The 20301-nt window shown below is 38.3% G+C and overlaps 1 protein-coding gene across 2 annotated transcripts; it reads left to right on the top strand.

Moving 5' to 3' along the window:
- The first annotated feature begins 8007 nt into the window (after positions 1-8007).
- LOC119262931 (membrane-spanning 4-domains subfamily A member 4A-like) lies at positions 8008-18837 on the top strand. Of its 2 annotated transcripts, none has more exons than XM_037536403.1 (7): positions 8008-8063; positions 16341-16529; positions 16614-16724; positions 16832-16888; positions 17120-17281; positions 17693-17806; positions 17939-18837. In XM_037536403.1, exons 2-7 carry the CDS (start codon positions 16365-16367, stop codon positions 17996-17998), a joined length of 669 nt encoding a protein of 222 aa, XP_037392300.1. In that variant the 5' UTR covers positions 8008-8063; positions 16341-16364; the 3' UTR covers positions 17999-18837. The 2 variants fall into 2 exon arrangements, with proteins under 2 accessions (XP_037392300.1, XP_037392299.1); XM_037536402.1 differs by lacking the exon at positions 8008-8063 and adding an exon at positions 14538-15091.
- The last annotated feature ends 1464 nt before the right edge of the window (positions 18838-20301 follow it).

Here is a 20301-nt window from a genome sequence, read left to right as displayed (position 1 = left end):
TAGTTTTGCTTTATGTTTATTTTGAAATACATTAATTCTGAAACACAATCAAAAAAACATCTTAAACAGGTGATGATATCAGTCTGGATATGAAAGAATCCAGGACAGTCCTTTATAAGTCCTTATGATCAAGGATGGTTGAGGCTTTCCATTTTGCCTAAAATGTAAAAAATCCAATACTTCACAAAAAGCATTCCTCAGTGAGAAACTGCATATAGTTTTATATTTCACCCTCAACCATGCAGAAGACCATACAGGCATACAGTGGGAAATTTTTATGTGTAAAGGACAAGGCCAAAGACCACTCCTCAGATGACACTGCATCAAAACAGGTATGTTTCTGTGTTGTATATCAGCACATGGGAATGTGTTCACAAACTGTTGTCAATAAACCCGGTTCATTACAACACACACAAATGCAAGTTAAGATTGGACCATGCGCAGGGAAGTCATATATCAACAACGCCATAAACGCTGCTGACTGGTAACGGGTGTCACCCGCTGCCTACAGTTCACCTACTTAAAATACAGCCTAGCGTAGCTGCTGTTTTGGAAATAAATGGTCATGAACGGCTGGGATACAAGAAATCTAGTGTGATACAGGCTCTTCAAAAACTCTGGACAGTGATTCTCTTGTGCAATTGTTTAAGATGACTAGCCTGATCTGATCCCTCCCCATCTCCCCACCCTCTGTGTGTATGTGTCTCTCTCTCTGTCTCAATCTCTCACTCTCTCTCTCTTCCTGTCTCTGTCTCTCTATCTTTCTTCTTTTCTCTCTTTCTCTCTCTCTGTCTGTACAGGTTTACCTGTTAACATATGCTAGAGTTCAGGGAGCTGATGGGCAGCAGGACTTTCACTAAAATTATAGTATTAATTAAGCAATGTACTCATAATTTTGACTCATTTTTATTCTCATAGGTGAATTTAGTTCAACAGTAACCACCTCTGCATAGCCTTTCAGGGATTTTAAAATACTTTACTGGAAACAGATAAACTAGTAGCCCTGTATAATTATCTAACCTTGAAATGCATGCAGTTTAATGTAAACCTTGTTCCTTACACAGTTCACAGAAAGCTGTGTAAATGTGCACTAGCACTGATCAGTCTCAGCTCTCAGAACATTTTTCCCACATAATATCGTGTTTTGCTTTAGTGTTTTTTTCTGTACGGGTTGTTTCCAATGATGTAGCCGAGTCAGCTCAGAAGTATTGTCAGCTTGTGACAATGAGAATACAAAAAAGTAACTAACTAACTCAGTACTTAAGTAGTTTTCCAATAAACTACTCATTTACTCTTGCTTGAGTAATTTTATTTACTAATTATTTTTACTTGCACTTGAGCAAATTATCACAATTATCACCCCTGCACCCCTTACTTTTAGAGCCCTAAAATCTAGAGAACTAGCACTTAAGCTTGATGTATTAATGGATTTGGATCTCAGTTTTTGCAGTCATGTCAAAGCATTTTAACACTTTAAGAACATCAACAAGGTCAGAGATGTTTTGACTAAAGCAGACCTGGATAAACTCAACCACATGTTTATTTCTAGTGGAATTGACTACTGTAATGGTCCCTCAAACTGGACTCCTGAATAAGACCAACAGCTTCAGCTCATTCAGACTGCAGCCCTGCCATGAACACCATTCGTGACGTTGGACCAGAAAGCAGACACTCGCGGCTGAAGACCAATAGAGAAACTTTACTTGAAATTGTGGCAGCAGAGAGTAGACAAGGTACAGGCATGGGTCAGATGCAGGAAGCACAGGAGAAAGATACAGGTGATCATAACAAGGCAGAGTCCACAAAACATGCGATGAGTCAAAAACCAGGAAATCAAAACAGCAGGCAAAAGTACAAAGAGGGAAGCCCAAAAATCAGGGTGGAATACAAAACAGGCAGGAAGTGCGGCACGGTGGCGTGGTGGGTAGCGCTGTCGCCTCACAGCAAGGAGGGCCTGGGTTCGATTCCCCGGCTGGGTGACTGGGGTCCTCTCTGTGTGGAGTTTGGATGTTCTCCCCGTGTCTGCGTGGGTTTCCTCCGGGTTCTCCGGTTTCCTCCCACAGTCCAATGACATGCAGTCAGGCCAATTGTGTAAAATGATCAAATTGTAAGTCGCTCTGGATAAGAGCGTCAGCCAAATGCTGTTAAATGTAAATGTAAGGAAGTCAGAACAGGAATAACAGTCAGTAGTTTCTCAAGGAAAGCAATACTTCACAATGTGCTGAATTAAAGCCCGGGCTTATATACTATGCTACACAGGTGATGTGAAACAAACACAGCTGTTGCACATTAAAGCGATCTAGATCGCTGATATGTCGAGGATGAGATGTCCACTGTCATGCGATCTTGCGGTGGATTCTGGGAGTTGGAGTTCGAGTCCGTATGCAGACTGGTTGCAGACGTGACACCATCGCTGTTCAGAGTTCTCCTGATGGTGGACTCATGAACATTAGCCACTGTGAGAAAGGACCACTCAAAAATATCCGGACAAGAGCAGCTCTGTGCTCAGAAACTGACCACTCATTACAAGCTAGAGGCTGGCCAAAACAAAACATGCATCAAAATTCGAGCATTTGCTGACTAGCTCTATCTTTCGGTTTACTTTATTAAACATGCTATATTAAATATGCAACTCCATTTGTAATTAAAAATAAAGCCTGTCTTGCTATGTATCAGAGTTTTAGCACTGAGCATGAACCCAAGAGGACAGAAGATCAATAAAAAACATGTTAATTCTTTATTTTTACTCATAATAATGAATTGTAAGGAAGACTCTCCAGATGAATTGGAATGCATAATTCCCATTTACTCAACAGTATAAAGATCACAAAAAACTGAGTCAGAGACAGTCCAAAGAGGAAAAAAAAAATCAGAAGGGATCACAACATAGCAAAGGTACCAAAGGGAGTTCTAAAAAGCAGTCAGAGTTCAGAAAAAGGTCCAGGTAATCCAAAAAAACCCCAACATCCAGTCATGAAGAAACAAGGCGTGGCATGTAGATACGCTAGTGTTAGTGAAGGTCCTTATAAAGGGAGGTAAATGAGCTGCAGGTGAAAGAGGTTAAGTGTTACTAGGAAACAGGTCAGAACTCAGGTGAGGTTGACCTCTGGTGATGAGGGTGGGTATTACACCTGGCCATCAAAATTATTGCACTTTCAGCTCAGCTCAGACACTCCAGACTAACAATGTCTGGAAAGCTGTCTGAGGTGCAACTTGATTTTTTTTATAAAGATCTTTATAAGCAAAAAATTACAGCCTTTGCTGGCGCTAGGTTTTTTTTTAATCAAAAATCAGCCAAATTTATCAAGATATCGCCATATCTGAGTCTTCATTATAATCACCATTAGGATTTAATTGGAGGTTTGTTATGTATCCATGTTTGAATCCCTATTAATAGTTGCAATATTGGAATGAGAACCGTATTAGGCAAATTATTGAGTATGAATTCTTATCTAAATTCACAATATATTAGTGTGTAATTGCCGGTATTTTTAATTCTATAGTTTCTAGATAGTTATTATTACAGCTAATAAAAGACTAATACCTCAACAAATGTTCTATATTCTAAAGCAGGGCTTGAACTGAGAGAGGGGCTGAGCAGGTCACAGCCTTCCATAAAGAGTAAAGGGATCTGTATTATTTCCTTTTTCTTTCATGAAAAAAGTAATGTTCTCACACAAGGACATCAAGATTTTTAACATTAGCCCACTCTCCCTGGATAAACTAAAGTCATTTGCAGGAATTCATGACATAACCTTACAAAGTCGCACTCCAAGCCATGTCAGTTTGGTTTAAAACTGAAGAAGCTTCACTTGACTCAAACTGTCAAGACACTTTAGATATTTGTGACTTAAAATCACAATTTTACAACCAATAGACAACCAAAATTCTATAACAATTTTGTCCAGGTAAATAACTTGTAGACTGATTCCTCTAAACCTGCCTGCCTGACTGAATCTGTTTTTTTTTAAATATACTTAACTCAATAACTGAGAAAAGGTAGACTAACAGGTAGTATAACACCTACTTGACATACTTTCTTGTCAGCTAATAAAATGTGTTGTAAGAATCATTCTTATTAATATAAAGTACTAATTATGGTTAAAAGAATACAAGAATAAATCTTACATGTATATATTGTGAAAACAAATCAGTAGATCTCCATCTCATTGTCAAACCTTCCACCAGGGGATGCCCCAAGACCCCTGTCACAGTTCTAAAGTGCAGTACTAGCCATCAAAAATTAGAGCTGCACTGGCAAACATGCAGGATATCTCATTAACTAGATTGTACAGGCTTTAAAGAAAAATCTTGAATAACTTATAATGTGTAGTAATAAAGACAGGATGCCATCAAACCTTTATGCTGGGATTTGGGCCATGTTAAGGCCAGTTTTGCATTTAGAACATTAGGCAAGGACTGGATGTATTTTGTAATGAGTGAATGTTTATGCAGGAGATTTGCATTTTTTAGATAAATGAGTGCTCATTTTTTCTGTTGGCTACGGTTGCTCCCTCTCTCTCTCTCTCTCTCTCTCTCTCTCTTGCATTGGATTGTTTTCTTTAGTGTGATTTGTGAGCATTCTTACATTTTTGTTTCCCAGTCATTCATATTCTTCCTAAGAATGTTTTCAAACTTCTGGAAAGCTGCTTTGTGACAACATCATTGTAAAAAGCACTATACAAATAAACGTGAATTGAATTGAATTGAATTGAAGAACACTTGGTCAATGATGCCCCATGACTGTAAAGGGGATGTTTCACTGTTAAGAGCCTTTTTAAATTTTAAAGAATTTCCACATAATAGAAAAAGGCAGAACTTACTGTTATAAGTTACAAATACCATATCAACTGAATCATTTCTGTAGAGGAGCTATACTTCAAGTTACCTTTATTAAGAGTGTAGAATGTTACAATAAAAGAAGACCTCTATTCTCATGACATTTTCTTTCCTTTACAGGTGCTGTCTCTCGTCAACAATCTTGAACTGAACAATCCAGAAGGTGAAAATGTTTGACTCTCATTAAATCCCCTTTCTCCAAATTGCTTTTTTTATGCTTAGTGTCTTGTGTTGGGTGGGGAAAAGCTGTTGAATATCAGCTCTGCATTATTTTATTACTGTGTGATACACAAGACTCTGTATTTTCATCCGAATCTCTGAATTAAGTCAAGAAATCCTGAAAAAAAAGCTTAATAAATTCACATTAGTATATGTAACTAGAAAACCTGTTTAGTGCATAAATTGTTACTTTAAATGCATAAATTACATGTGCTTCTAGGTTCAGGAGATTCTTTGTCCCCAGAGCCATCAGGCTCTTCAGGATGTAATTTCTAAGCAACTAAAGGCCAGCCTCACAGTGTCTACTGTTAATGTTAAAGAACTCTGAACAAAAAGTTGTGTATGGCAGGGTTGCAAGGAGAAAGTCACTGCTCTCCAAAAAGAACATTGCTGCCCATCTACAGTTTGCTATTGGAGCAATGTATTAGGTATGGATGAGACCAAAATAGATTTTTTGGTTTAACTGAACAGTGTTATGTTTGGAGAAAGAAAAACACTGCATTCCAGCAGTGTTAGTGTCATGGTTTGGACCTGTTTTGCTGCATCTGGGCCAGGACGACTTGCCAACAGTGATGGAACAATGAACTATACCAGTAAATTCTAAAGGAAAATGGCAGGACAGCTGTCTGTGAGCTGAATCTTATGAAAACAAGGGTCATGCAGCAAGACAACGACCCTAAGCACACAAGTTGTTTTACTAAAGAATAGAGAGGGAAGAATAAATGAATGTTTTGGTATGGCCAAGTCAAAGTCCTGACCTTAATCCATTGGAAATGTTGTGGAAGGACCTGAAGCAAGCAGTCCATAAGAAATAACCCACCAACATAACTGTAGAACTGCAGAACTAATCCATGGTTACCGGGAATGTTCAGTTCCCGATATTCTTGGACAAGGGGATCACACCAGAGAATAGGTTCAAATGTGATTATAAACAATGTTTCTTCCAACCCAAGAGAAGAAATGAAACAGTACATTAAAAATCGAATCAAAAGCTACTCAAATAGAAATGTTTTCAAGCTGGATTGAAGATTGTCCAGTGTTGGAGCTCTTCTAATGCTTTCTGTCAACTGATTCCATTTAAGAGCAGCATAGCTAAACGCTGCTTCTTCTTGTTTAGCCTTCGACAAGACTAACTCTCCAGCTCCTAATGATCTGAGAGTTCTGCTTGGCTCATTTCACTGCTGCTTATCAGATAAATATGCTGGGCTTACACTATTAAGCCATTTATGAACCAGTAACAGCATCCTATTCTGTAACAGACTGGAAGACAGGTTCTATTTAAGTGATGTTTAAATTCAACAAGTCTAGCAGATCTTGTCTGCACGTGGCAGTGAAACTGAACCCAGTAATCAAAAGTAAAAGTAGCATTTTGTTTACTTGGGTTATCTTAGTAAGTAAGTAAGTAAGTAAGTAAAACGTTATTTATATAGCACTTTTCCAGAGTGACTCACAAAGTGCTTTACAAAATATTTATAAATAAATTACAATACAACACAATTAAGATCATTATAATCATATGCTCAAATAAGTAATATATACAATTAAATACTCAAATGTACACCGACTTATAAAGCACAATGATCAAAAGCTGTCAAAAGCAAGAGAATAAAAATAAGTCTTTAAACGTTTTCTAAAACCTGGATTGAATCAGAGAGTCTGACAACAGTAGGAAGATTACTCCACACTTTTGGGGCATAGACTGCAAAAGCCCGGCCCCCCTTTGATTTTGAGTTAGTACGAGGAACAGTTGATAACCCCTGATTTGAAGACCTTAGTCTACTGTTAAAATTAATTTGATTGACAAAAATGTAAAATATATGGGTAGAATAGGAAGTGGCTACACTGGGGAGAAACTGGGGTCTGGGAAAAAATGCAGAAAAATAGTGTATATAATTGTGTTCTCAGTAGAAGATTACATTACATTACATTTAGCAGACGCTTTTATCCAAAGCGACTTACAAATAATGTGGTACATAGAACAAACATAGTCAGGCCTTAAAGGAGGCCAAGGGGTAATAGCGGGGTAGAGAAGGGAAGGAGGGCAAGAAGGAGATGAGGTTAGTAGTGGCTAGATTTGCAAGAGGCGATTAGAGCAAGTGCTCCCTGAAGAGCTCTGTCTTCAGGAGTTTCTTAAAGATAGCGAGGGACGCCCCTGCTCTGACAGCGGAAGGTAGCTTGTTCCACCATTGGGGAATCAAGTATGAGAACAGTCTCGATCGATTTGTGTGACTGTTTGGCAAAGCTAAGCGACGTTCGTTGGAGGATCGCAGCGGCCGGGCGGTGCTGTAAGCCTTTAGGAGTGAGTCCAGGTAGGAAGGAGCCTGCTCTGTTAACACCTTGTAGGCAATCGTAAGAGTTTTAAATTTGATACGAGCAGCAACCGGTAACCAGTGGAGCTCAATGAGCAGTGGGGTGACATGCGTCCGTTTTGGTTGGTTAAAGACCAGACGCGCTGCAGCGTTCTGAACCATCTTCAGTGGTTTTACAACACAGGCCGGGAGGCCCGTCAGTATGGCATTGCAGTAGTCGAGGCGTGAGATGACCACTGCTTATACCAAGAGTTGGGTGGCTTGTTGTGTTAGAAACGGCCGTATCTGTCTGATGTTGTACAGCGCAAAGCGGCAGGACCGAGCCACCGAGGCAACATGGTGCGTAAAGGAGAGTTGGTCATCTACCATAACCCCCAGGTTCCTAGCAACCTTTGTCGGGGAGAGTGAGAGTGAGTCGATGGTTATGGTGAAGTTGTCAACTTATATTCACATAGAAAATCTACTACTACTGAGCTTTTGTTTGGTTGGGGGTTTTCAAACTTTTGCATTATTATGCATTATGTTTTTATATGCAGATGAATTCAAAAGTAAGTGGGCGGTAGAGGGACGTAGAAGACGTAGAAGACTTTTAGTGTGTGTAGGTAAGTCAACCACAACCTATGCCTACAAAAGCCAGTGGTTTCCAAACCTGCAGTGGCAGACGCAGAGCACTGAACTAACAGACTTCATCTTCAGGTAAATATTATTTTTGTTTCCCTTTATATAGTACGGTTCTAATATTATTTCAAAGATATAAAAATTTTATGCTGATCTATTGCTGGTGTGTGTGTGTGTGTGTGTGTGTGTGTGTGTGTGTGTGTGTGTGTGTGTGTGTGTGTGCGGTAATATAGTCAAATTCAAACCAAATGTGTCTTAAAAGTCATTTAGCCAACAAACTGTAGCTGTAAATTAATTTTTTAATTATAACCTAAACTTAAGAAATGTGAAATATTTATTCAGAATTCAGATAAAAAAATCCCAAAAATATTTCCTTACACTGTACTATGAAATTAAATTGTCACTAAAATAAAATTAGAACTTATGTTGTTGTTGGGAAAAGTTTTAAAAGTTTAGTCTGAAAACTGCTTTACTCTCTCAATGTATTTTTTCATTTTTTAAAAAATACCTATTAATAGTTAAACAATATCATCCACCAGCTTCCGTCAAACTAATTTTGTTCTTATAGTCTTATGCAAAAATCTGGGCACCATTGCTCAAATTGTGAGTGCTGTTGACTGTCTGTTTGCTAAATTTAAACAAAACCTGTTTTGTATTTGTTTCCTCATTTGGTGAATTTAGCAAATAAATAGAAATTTTATGTAAACATGTACAGAAACATTACATAATTATACTCAATATAGAGGACATTGCTACCTAATTTAACATGTTTGTGCATTCATAAACAAGGATTACAGGCAAATTTGACCACTCTTGCAATGCAAGACACTGCTGTGCTTTTATCTCATTTACATGCACCACAATCCATAACACAACAAAATCCTACAAAAAACATCACCTCAACCTCTCTGCCCAAAAATGTCTGTGGTCAGAGTAATAAAACTCAATATAAATATAAATGGAATATAAGTATAAACTATCATTTTTTTTCTACAATTTACATGTTTGCAAATTATCAACAAACTGCACATTCTCCCACTTAGTTCATTTATTTCTGCATTTAAAATGTTTTGGTTTGTTTCGACTGAACCTCAAACCTTCAAGTTGCTTTTAGAATACAGGAACATGATTTCAGATGTAAAATTTAGCTGTAAGAAAAGCAAATTTAAGTGTTACAGAGGAAGAAATTTTTTTTACAGATTTCCTCCCATACTTTCAGCTAACCCTGCACTTAAAATGGCCTTTCTTCTTGCATCAAATCTAGTGCACCACCCCCCAATCTGATTTTATCATAAGACGTTTTACTTTTTAATCCTACTTTTTATTTTACAATGGGGAAATTTCGGTAGCAATTTACTTTACAGATCAGTAATAAGTGGGTAATGTTATGGTAATATCATGGTAATGAGTTGTATTTACCCATAAATTAAATGTCAATTTCATAGATATGAAATAATAAAATGGTAATTGTAACTGTAACAAGTCAGGAATAAAACAATAGAATCATGGATATCAAGTTGTGTTTACTAAAATATTACTAACGTACTTTAAAGTTTCTAATGAATACTAAGTTGGCGTTTGTAGTGTTGGTCATTAATAAATAAGAAGTCAGTCATTGTAGTGGTGGTCAGTAATAAAATAGTAAAATAATGGTAGTTGAACTTACCTAGAAAATTCATGCAAATGTTCTAGTTCTCAGTAAATAATAAGTCAGTAACTGTAGTGATGACTGGGTGATGATAAAGTGGGAAAATAACGGTAACAAATTTTAACTGCCCATCAGTCAAAAGGGCAATAATATTAGACTTATTAGCCCAAAAACAAAGTAGTAGTTTTGCTGAAATGATGTGGTTTTAGTGCTGTAAGATACTAATTCACTTGTTTCTTAGCTGTAATGTCTTTAAGTGGTCAGGGGCAGGATGATGTTACACGCTGGAATTACAGTGAAACTAAAGGCAGGGGTTGGTGGGATTAACAGAGGAACAGTATTAACAGAGGAACAGTATTAACAGAGGAACAGTATTAATAGTCCTGCGTGTTCGTTGATGCAAAAAAAATGAGACGAGTAGATAAAGACTGAAGTGAAACAAATAAAGTTTTATTCCAGAATTCTGGAGAGGTTACAAACAGAGAACATACATCATGTATCTCCCAAGTAAGCTCTGACCTCCCAATGTGTTCTGACTCCTTTTATACCCTGAAGCTAAATGTGTGTGTGCGCATAAGGTGAACCTAAATGTGTACATGTTCCTGTTTAGTGGGTGCAATGGACATATGGTTTACCATATATAGATACAAAAACCCCAAGTTCTAATGGTTAAGCGCAGACCTACTTCTGTTTTTGGCCTTGGCCGGTTTCCTGTTGCTGCGTACATCTCTGCATGTTTGTCACATGCTGTATGTTCTTCGCCTGCCCTGCCATGCGAGTGTCATAACGCTTTAACGCTAAGCGCGAGTTAGTGCCTTCTGATATTAATACTTAAAAGTATGCTACTAAAAATAAAAAAATCCACAACAGAGGAACAGTATTAACAGAGGAACAGTATTAATAGAGGAACAGTATTAACAGAGGAACAGTATTAATAGAGGAACAGTATTAACAGAGGAACAGTATTAACAGAGGAACAGTATTAATAGAGGAACAGTATTAACAGAGGAACAGTATTAATAGAGGAACAGTATTAACAGAGGAACAGTATTAATAGAGGAACAGTATTAATAGAGGAACAGTATTAACAGAGGAACAGTATTAATAGAGGAACAGTATTAATAGAGGAACAGTATTAACAGAGGAACAGTATTAATAGAGGAACAGTATTAACAGAGGAACAGTATTAACAGAGGAACAGTATTAATAGAGGAACAGTATTAACAGAGGAACAGTATTAATAGAGGAACAGTATTAACAGAGGAACAGTATTAACAGAGGAACAGTATTAACAGAGGAACAGTATTAATAGAGGAACAGTATTAACAGAGGAACAGTATTAACAGAGGAACAGTATTAATAGAGGAACAGTATTAACAGAGGAACAGTATTAATAGAGGAACAGTATTAACAGAGGAACAGTATTAATAGAGGAACAGTATTAACAGAGGAACAGTATTAACAGAGGAACAGTATTAATAGAGGAACAGTATTAACAGAGGAACAGTATTAATAGAGGAACAGTATTAACAGAGGAACAGTATTAACAGAGGAACAGTATTAACAGAGGAACAGTATTAACAGAGGAACAGTATTAATAGAGGAACAGTATTAACAGAGGAACAGTATTAATAGAGGAACAGTATTAACAGAGGAACAGTATTAATAGAGGAACAGTATTAACAGAGGAACAGTATTAACAGAGGAACAGTATTAATAGAGGAACAGTATTAACAGAGGAACAGTATTAATAGAGGAACAGTATTAACAGAGGAACAGTATTAACAGAGGAACAGTATTAACAGAGGAACAGTATTAATGACTGTTATTTGACAGTAATTATGACTGACTTCTTATTTATTAATGACCAACAAATGTGCATCATTTTTAGGTGAATATAACTTGTTACCTTTATTTTACCATCTTATTACAAGTTTGTCATTACTACTCTTGTGGTTTCCATAAATTTCTCCCTGCAAATGGGTCTGCTATTTTCATTGCTGAGGAATCAAATCCATATGCTTTCCACTTAGCTTCTCTCTTCTGTAATGCATGATAATGGTCAATCATATCCTCTGATATCCAATCAGAATCAAAAAACTCATCATCCATCATTGGTTCTCTCATTTCAAAAGTCTCATTACTAGTCTTCACACTAGACTCTATCTTTAGCATAGACTTCTGAGTTATATTTGCCCCCTCTTTAAATTTTAATGATGTCATATCAAATGACGTGTCACATTTACAGAGTTCATAAGCAACAAAGATGTTGTCTCTGTTTCATTAGCCAAAATTAGCCTTGTCCTATCTTCACTTGTAATGTTTCCTGAAGTGACAATAGTAGAAGCTGTCACCATTGCTGTAGTAACATTCAACCCCTTCAGAGACATATCAAAAGTAGTAGCCTGTATTGATGTATTAACACTCTTAGTTATTTCCGGAGCTAAAGTAGTGACCCTCATCTGTGTATTATTCACCCTTGGAGTGGTTGCTGTAAGTAATTCCCCCTGAAGACTCTTCACAGCTGTAAGTACTCCAGTAGGACTCACATCTTTTAACACAACTACCACCTTACGAGTTATGTAGCCTTCTCTCCACCCATTACCAAATGGCATGTGACATTACGCACAAAAAACGAACAATCATTCTTAACTTTGAACCACCTCAAGGCATTATATAAAAGATACTTCCTCTTATCACGAGGAACTGCATCAACGTCAGGTCCCTCTAACAACACATCTTCACCACGACTATTTCTCCACTGAGGAGGATTACTACCTCCAACATTAAAACTCTCACATTGACAGGGAAGATAAACCCCTCTTCCTATTTTAGTTCTAACTACCGTCTTTAAAGGATCTGGTGTTGTCAAAATTATCTGAGAAGCTTCTGTAGTTGAATATAACTCATCTAGCAGAGTTATATTATCTAAAATCCTTTCTCCCTCAATTCTCGTACCGTTTGGGTCTAACTCTTTTCCGAACTGGCCTTGGACTCCTCCTTCTAACTGAACCCCCAAATGCTCCTGCAGCTGAGTTACTGCCCTTTGTGGCCTTTGACGCTTCACACTCCACTGAAATAGGTTCTGCTGTTTCTGGGACATATTGGAAGTCAATGTCACCAAACCTTCTGTCCTGTCCATTAACTGCAGAGTCACTTCTGGCATCGTCAGAAATGTACACAACATCATCAACATCTTCCACCCCATGGACAATCTCACCTTCTGAAATTTGACTCTGGAAATCTCTATGCATTTCGACTTCTTCACATCGTTCTGCATTCCCTTCTGACTGTCTTGAACCCTCATCATGACTCTAATAGTTCTCAAATCTCCTCTTTTAACCCTAAGGTATATTTTAAACTTTTGGAACTTGTACAAAGGTCTGTCCACTCTCCACTTTTCAGTGCTCACCCTCAGAGCATACTCAAAAATGACCAGCCCAAGTACAGTAACCCCAGCATTGGAACCCCCTGGGACCATTCCCATGGAGACCGTACTCAAGCCCTGGGTATATTGAGAACCGGTCCGGCCGCGCGCTGACCGGAGTCGGACTCACTCAGTCTTGAGACTGTCTTAGGATTTCTGCAGTTTCAGAGTCACCCTAATCAGGTCGAGAGGGACACAAAAGCCACACAGCACAGCACCCCAGAATAGAAAAAAGCTCATGAAGAGATGACCAGGCACGACCACAGACAACAGTACTATATATATATATACTATATAGCCCAATACTATTTTCACCTATATTAGCAAATACTCTCCTACTAACCAGCAAACAAACATATATACCCTATTTTAAATAGTCTTTCTCAGGGGCTTATAGGGATCACTTAACTTAACGTGTCCTTTCAAAAAGGCTGATTTTCTATCAAATCCCCCTTGAAAGCTCATGGTTTTTATTCCTAATTTATTAACAAATGCTCTCTTCATTTACCTTAAACAATAAAAGTCCTCCTTAGGGCTCATGAAAACTCCTAATACGTCCTTTGTGGGGCTTATAAACTTTAATCTCACTATGTCCTCCTTATAAGAGGCTCATAAATTTATATCTATCAAGTCCCCTACAAAGGGTCATAGATTTATTCATATTCATAAAGTACACATTAACAAATTCTAAACTGTCCCCTTGGAGGCTCATAAAGTTTCAACAATACAAGCAGAATTCCTTTTCTTCATTAATACACAGCTTTCATACATTCACTCTTCATCCACACAGCAGATCTGTATCTTAGAAACTGACACACTCAGAGAACTTAACCACACACGCATATTCAACCAACACACACACATAGCTGCACAGACACAACCAACACACACACATAGCTGCACAGACACAGATGCTGCTTCCCACACACTGAGAAAGAAGCAAAGGAGGGGCGCTTAGCTCACACACAGACACACACAAGTTAACTGGCCCCCCTTTTTCGCAGACAGAGAGAGAGAAAGAGAGAATGACTAGTTTTTTCACAACACACACAGACTATTTCAACAAAACACACACATTCAACATAAAAATTCTCTCACACAGGGATTGATCATTTCCCATTCATTCCTAACCTAGACGCATATGCTTTATGGCCGCATTCCCTTTATTTTCCATATCCTTTAAAACTCTAAATTTATGCTACCTTTGAGACAAAGTTATCCTAACGACAAGACAGCATCAATCCCGAGTGGCCAACAACAGGCGAGGGGCTTCTTTATACGCCGGATTTGCAACTTTAACCTCCAGTTTTATAAACTCATTGTAAAACTGACCTTGAAATCAACTAATAATAATCAAGGTGCGACCAAACAGCACAACAGAACAGCACAGCCTCACCAAATGGACCAGCGCTCACACAGCGCTTTTTCCCCTTTTCCTTTACTCTTTTCCTTTCCTTATTTCTCTTTACACTTTTTCCTTTTTACACTTCACTTTACTTCTTCTCTTTGTTCCTTCACTTTTCTCTATTACCTTTAACTACCGAATTCCCTAGGCCCAGGGTGTTCTCCCCCAAATTTAGACTATTACACTTATTCCTCAAGGCCCAAGTTTCACACTGTGGCGAATGGAAAACACATGACTTAATGTTAACGAGATAAAAAGTACCCTAATCTGCGTTACGCTTGCATGGTGTCAATCAATCCCACTTCTAGTGTTACTCCTAGGGTGTTAACTTCTTCTTAACTCTATTTACTCTTTTCTACTGTTTTTCCCTTTATTCTACCATACTCCCCCCTGTTGTGGCGTATTACAACGCAACAAAACAAAATTTAGAACGAAGAGGCAAACCTACAACCAAGACAGCATGACACACCCACACAAAGCTCTTTAACGGTGCGACCAAACAGCACAACAGAACAGCGCAGCCTCACCGAATGGACCAGCGCTCACACATGTGAGAAAAACTCACCCTTTTCTGTCGACAATAGGAGCGGAGGTAGATGCGCTGAGGCGGTCGACTGCACGTCGAGGTTTGTGACGCCAAATTCTTGTGGTTTCTTTATTAGCGATGCTGTGAAGGTGTAGGAACAAACTCTTCGGTGACACCCGTCTCTTGCATATGAAGATGTTTATTAGCATTGAGAGGTCGAAGTCACAGACAAGCCTTTGCGAAACAGCTTGGAGAGAACCGCCAATAGTTTCTCTGACACATACATTCCAACTCCTGGTTTTTATATGTTGCTGTGGACGTATAGCCCACATCTGGTTTCTGTCAAGATAGCCTCTAGTTCGATATATGGATCTTCTTCAGCCAAATTTGGTATAAACATACGTTCTTCTCCAAAATGGCCCCAGTCGCCTAACCCCCATATATAGCATTTGTTGACGTTCAGGGGGGCCCCTATCCTGTCCAGCTGCCTCCTGCATCAGCTCCACTACTATTTCAGTCAGAGGCCCACAGGATAAACTCAACCAGAATCTACACAGTAATAACCAATATGATAGAAAATAATGTTACGACTATAGAATTAATAAGATCAAATTCACCACACTACAAACACCAACTTATTATTCATTAGAAACTTTAAAGTATGTAAGTAATATTTTAGTAAGCACAACTTGTTTCCATGATTCTACCGTTTTATTCCTGACTTGTTACAGTTACAATTACCATTTTATTATTTCATAACTATGAAATTGACATTTAATTTATGGGTAAATACAACTCATTACCATGATATTACCGTAACATTACCCACTTATTACTGATCTGTAAAGTGCTACCGAAATTTCACCTTCGCAATCTAACCCATCCGTGCAGTGAAACACCACATACACACTAATGAACCGAAACACATACTTTCTGGAATTAATTTAACTTTTTTTCTGTTTTGATTTTGTGATTTTATGTGTGTACAACTGTTCAAAGCTGTAGTGGTGTGCGGGCAAAAATAGCAAAAAGTGTCATTACCGCAACAGTCACTAATGAAGCATTTGGCAAAGTTTCGCTGGTGTTATTATTGTATTAATGGTAACAAAATGTCTTCAATCATTTATTTTGCTACAGTAAACATCATTAGGTGCTTAAATTCTATTTATTGGTGCTTAATTGTCATTTATAGACATTTCATTTCTTACAGTACAATAAGATCATTTATAGACATTTCATTTCTTACAGTACAATAAGATCAGTCATAGAACAAGTGAAAACGTTTATCTTTCAATGCAGGAAAATCAGAACAATTTCAGTAAATATCACATTTATTTTATTGTCATTAGACTTTCTACAGGTTTGTGTTCAGGATGGCCTCCAGTGTTGTACCTGGTGCTAACACAAGAAATGGCTTCACCATCGTGACTCAAGTGGTTCCAGCTGGAATGGATCAGTATGGCCCCGGGACTGGAGGCGGAGACGTCACTGGAGGCCCAGTTAAAAAACCTCTGAAAGGAGAGCCAAAGGCACTGGGGGTAAGACAGTTCTGGTCTAGTTTTCTTTAATATTTATACTCGGCAGGTTTACACTTTGCTCTGATTGTCTCTTCTTCTCCACAGACTGTCCAGATAATGATCGGGATCATGACACTCTTCTTCGGTATAGTTAAAACGGTCTATTCACCACATGTGGGAGTCTACAGCGGTGTCACCTACTGGGGATCATGTCTTGTAGGTTATTTTGGGTATCCTTCGTATTCCTGTAGTTCTGGATTGTAGTTTTATTCAGACCTGATAACAACTGAAAAACTCTTCTTCCTCTTCTTCTTCTATGCCAGTATATCACCTCAGGTGCTTTATCTGTTGCTGCAGGCAACAAAGCTAATACCTGTGTGGTAAGTAGCCTGTAGTGTATTATTATCATATTAGTGAGATTTCATTGTTAAATATCTTGAAAAGACAATGGGTAATCTTAAAAAAATGCCATCATAAGTTTAAACTCTATGGCAAAATAATCTTAAACTCAATGGCAACTTTCATATTTGAAATTTAATGACAAAGGACATGCTGTTAGTCTGCAAACTATGCTGCCACTAATGCTGTGTTCTGTTTCTCCCCTTGTGTAGGTGAGAAGCTCCCTGGTGATGAACATAATCAGTGCTGTGGCTGCAGGAATAGCCATGGTTCTGCTGTCTTTTGACATTGCCTTACAGGAAATTTATGGATATTATAGCTGTTCATACGACAATCGTTGGAGTGACCAGTGTGCAACTTTCCTCCAGTTAAGGGTGTGTATCTCTCTAGCCAAACTGCTCTAGATGTGCTGCCTTAATTCCGTAGTATACAGTAAGGGTCACAAATTAATTAATGATTATTTGCTGAGTACATAAATATTCATTATTTATATGTTGATGATCTACAACTTGAGCATTAGTTACTGATTAAGTACTTAGTAATTAGTAATTAAGTATGCTGTAAATTGATAGATTTGTTTTTTTTTATTGCTGCTTATTACACTGATAATGAACTAAGTGTGTTTACTCATGTAAATAAGTAACATGAGAACCAGAAAGTACTAATGTGTTAAATCACACAGATTGTGAGAAATTCATCACTGGGTTCAGCTTTTTCTAACATAGCAAAGATTCTTCAGTGGAAAATGGACTCTTTTCTGTACTTAACGGAAAAATGTTTTTCAGGGCCAATCAAGTGGAATCAGTGGAGTGCTGCTGGTGTTCTCTCTGTTCGAGTTCATCATCTCCATCTGCAGTTCTGCGTTCATCTGCAAAGCCACCTGCTGCAATGAATCTCCAGTCAGTGAGACTAAACGTTTGTTGGGTTTTTAAATATTTGACTTTTCTTTCTGTGGTGCTGTAAGTGAGCAGTCACCCAGTTTTGATGCGATTTGATAACTCAATGATCGTAACTTGTTGTTTTTGTTACAGGTCCAGACCGTGTATTGCCGCAACACTCCTGAAACTCACAATCTGGCCGAAAATGTTTAAAGCTTTAAAATAAATTTCAAAGAGGAAGATATTTTTCTAAACAAATTCCTCTTATGTTTACCTGTTGAGTTCTGTTGAGTTTTTATAGGCTGTTTTGCTGTTGTTTGTGAAAGGGATCATTGTGACGGTGAGAGTAAAAGAAAAAATGTAGTAAAACGAATAAAGGAGGAAAAAAAAGATGTAGAAGGTAAGACCACAATTTGGACATTTAAGCCAGTCAGCCACATCTCCCACCCACAAAGTTTCGAAACCAGCAGTGGTTTCCTGCAGATGAAGAGCACTAAACTAACAGCAGAGTTCATTGTTGGGTAAATGGTATGTTTTTTTTTCCTTCGTTCAATTTGGTTCTAATATTATTCTAAAAAGTGTGTGCATTAAAAATACTTTTCCCATTTTATATTAAGTGTCTATAATAACTGTAATTACACATAAAAACAACAACATTGCAATTACTGATGATTCATTTTAGGCAATGATACAGATGGATTAAAGAAGCACAGCCTGTGTAATTACATATGTGCATCAACTTCAGTTTTGCTTATTGTAATTACACATGTTTATCTTCTACACAACACAGTTCCTGTGTAGTTGTTATGTAGGTACTGTGTAATACTGGAGGGGTAATATAGACATTGCTTTGGGGGGAAATGCAACACATTTACGTAATGGATAAAAGTTACATTTTAAGATAAATGGGCATCTGCTGTCCTGTCACATATACATACAGAATGTTTACAGTCTCACAGCACCAGCAACATCCATGCTAGCTGAAGCCTACAGTACAGTGCAATTCTAGTGATGATTTTGATGCAAACTAAATAAAAATGGAGGAATGTTCAGCTGTGGTAGATCTTGTTTGTTTTATATCAAAGTAAATAAAATTTCACACTGAATAAATACAAAAACAATATATTTCATGTTTTATCTTATCAACTTCGTTGTTTTGCTTTATCCATCCATCGATTTTCTAAGCCGCTTCTCCGTCAGGGTCGCGGGGGGGCATGGGGGGTGCTGAAGCCTATCCCAGCAGTCGTCGGGCAGAAGGCGGGATATACCCTGGACAGGTCACCAGTCCATCACAGGGCAGACAGACAGACAGACACAGACAGTCACTCACACACTCACACCTAGGGGCAATTTAGCATGTCCAATTGGCCTGACTGCATGTCTTTGGACTGTGGGAGGAAACCGGAGAACCCGGAGGAAACCCACGCAGACACGGGCAGAACATGCAAACTCCACGCAGAGAGGACCCCGGTCACCCGGCCGGGGAATCGAACCCAGGCCCTCCTCGCTGTGAGGCGACAGCGCTACCCACCATGCCTCCTAGTTTTGCTTTATGTTTATTTTGAAATACATTAATTCTGAAACACAATCAAAAAAACATCTTAAACAGGTGATGATATCAGTCTGGATATGAAAGAATCCAGGACAGTCCTTTATAAGTCCTTATGATCAAGGATGGTTGAGGCTTTCCATTTTGCCTAAAATGTAAAAAATCCAATACTTCACAAAAAGCATTCCTCAGTGAGAAACTGCATATAGTTTTATATTTCACCCTCAACCATGCAGAAGACCATACAGGCATACAGTGGGAAATTTTTATGTGTAAAGGACAAGGCCAAAGACCACTCCTCAGATGACACTGCATCAAAACAGGTATGTTTCTGTGTTGTATATCAGCACATGGGAATGTGTTCACAAACTGTTGTCAATAAACCCGGTTCATTACAACACACACAAATGCAAGTTAAGATTGGACCATGCGCAGGGAAGTCATATATCAACAACGCCATAAACGCTGCTGACTGGTAACGGGTGTCACCCGCTGCCTACAGTTCACCTACTTAAAATACAGCCTAGCGTAGCTGCTGTTTTGGAAATAAATGGTCATGAACGGCTGGGATACAAGAAATCTAGTGTGATACAGGCTCTTCAAAAACTCTGGACAGTGATTCTCTTGTGCAATTGTTTAAGATGACTAGCCTGATCTGATCCCTCCCCATCTCCCCACCCTCTGTGTGTATGTGTCTCTCTCTCTGTCTCAATCTCTCACTCTCTCTCTCTTCCTGTCTCTGTCTCTCTATCTTTCTTCTTTTCTCTCTTTCTCTCTCTCTGTCTGTACAGGTTTACCTGTTAACATATGCTAGAGTTCAGGGAGCTGATGGGCAGCAGGACTTTCAATAAAATTATAGTATTAATTAAGCAATGTACTCATAATTTTGACTCATTTTTATTCTCATAGGTGAATTTAGTTCAACAGTAACCACCTCTGCATAGCCTTTCAGGGATTTTAAAATACT

This window comes from Pygocentrus nattereri, chromosome 30, assembly GCF_015220715.1.
Source record: "Pygocentrus nattereri isolate fPygNat1 chromosome 30, fPygNat1.pri, whole genome shotgun sequence".
Taxonomy (NCBI): domain Eukaryota; kingdom Metazoa; phylum Chordata; class Actinopteri; order Characiformes; family Serrasalmidae; genus Pygocentrus; species Pygocentrus nattereri.
This window is presented reverse-complemented; position numbering and strand designations above follow the sequence as displayed.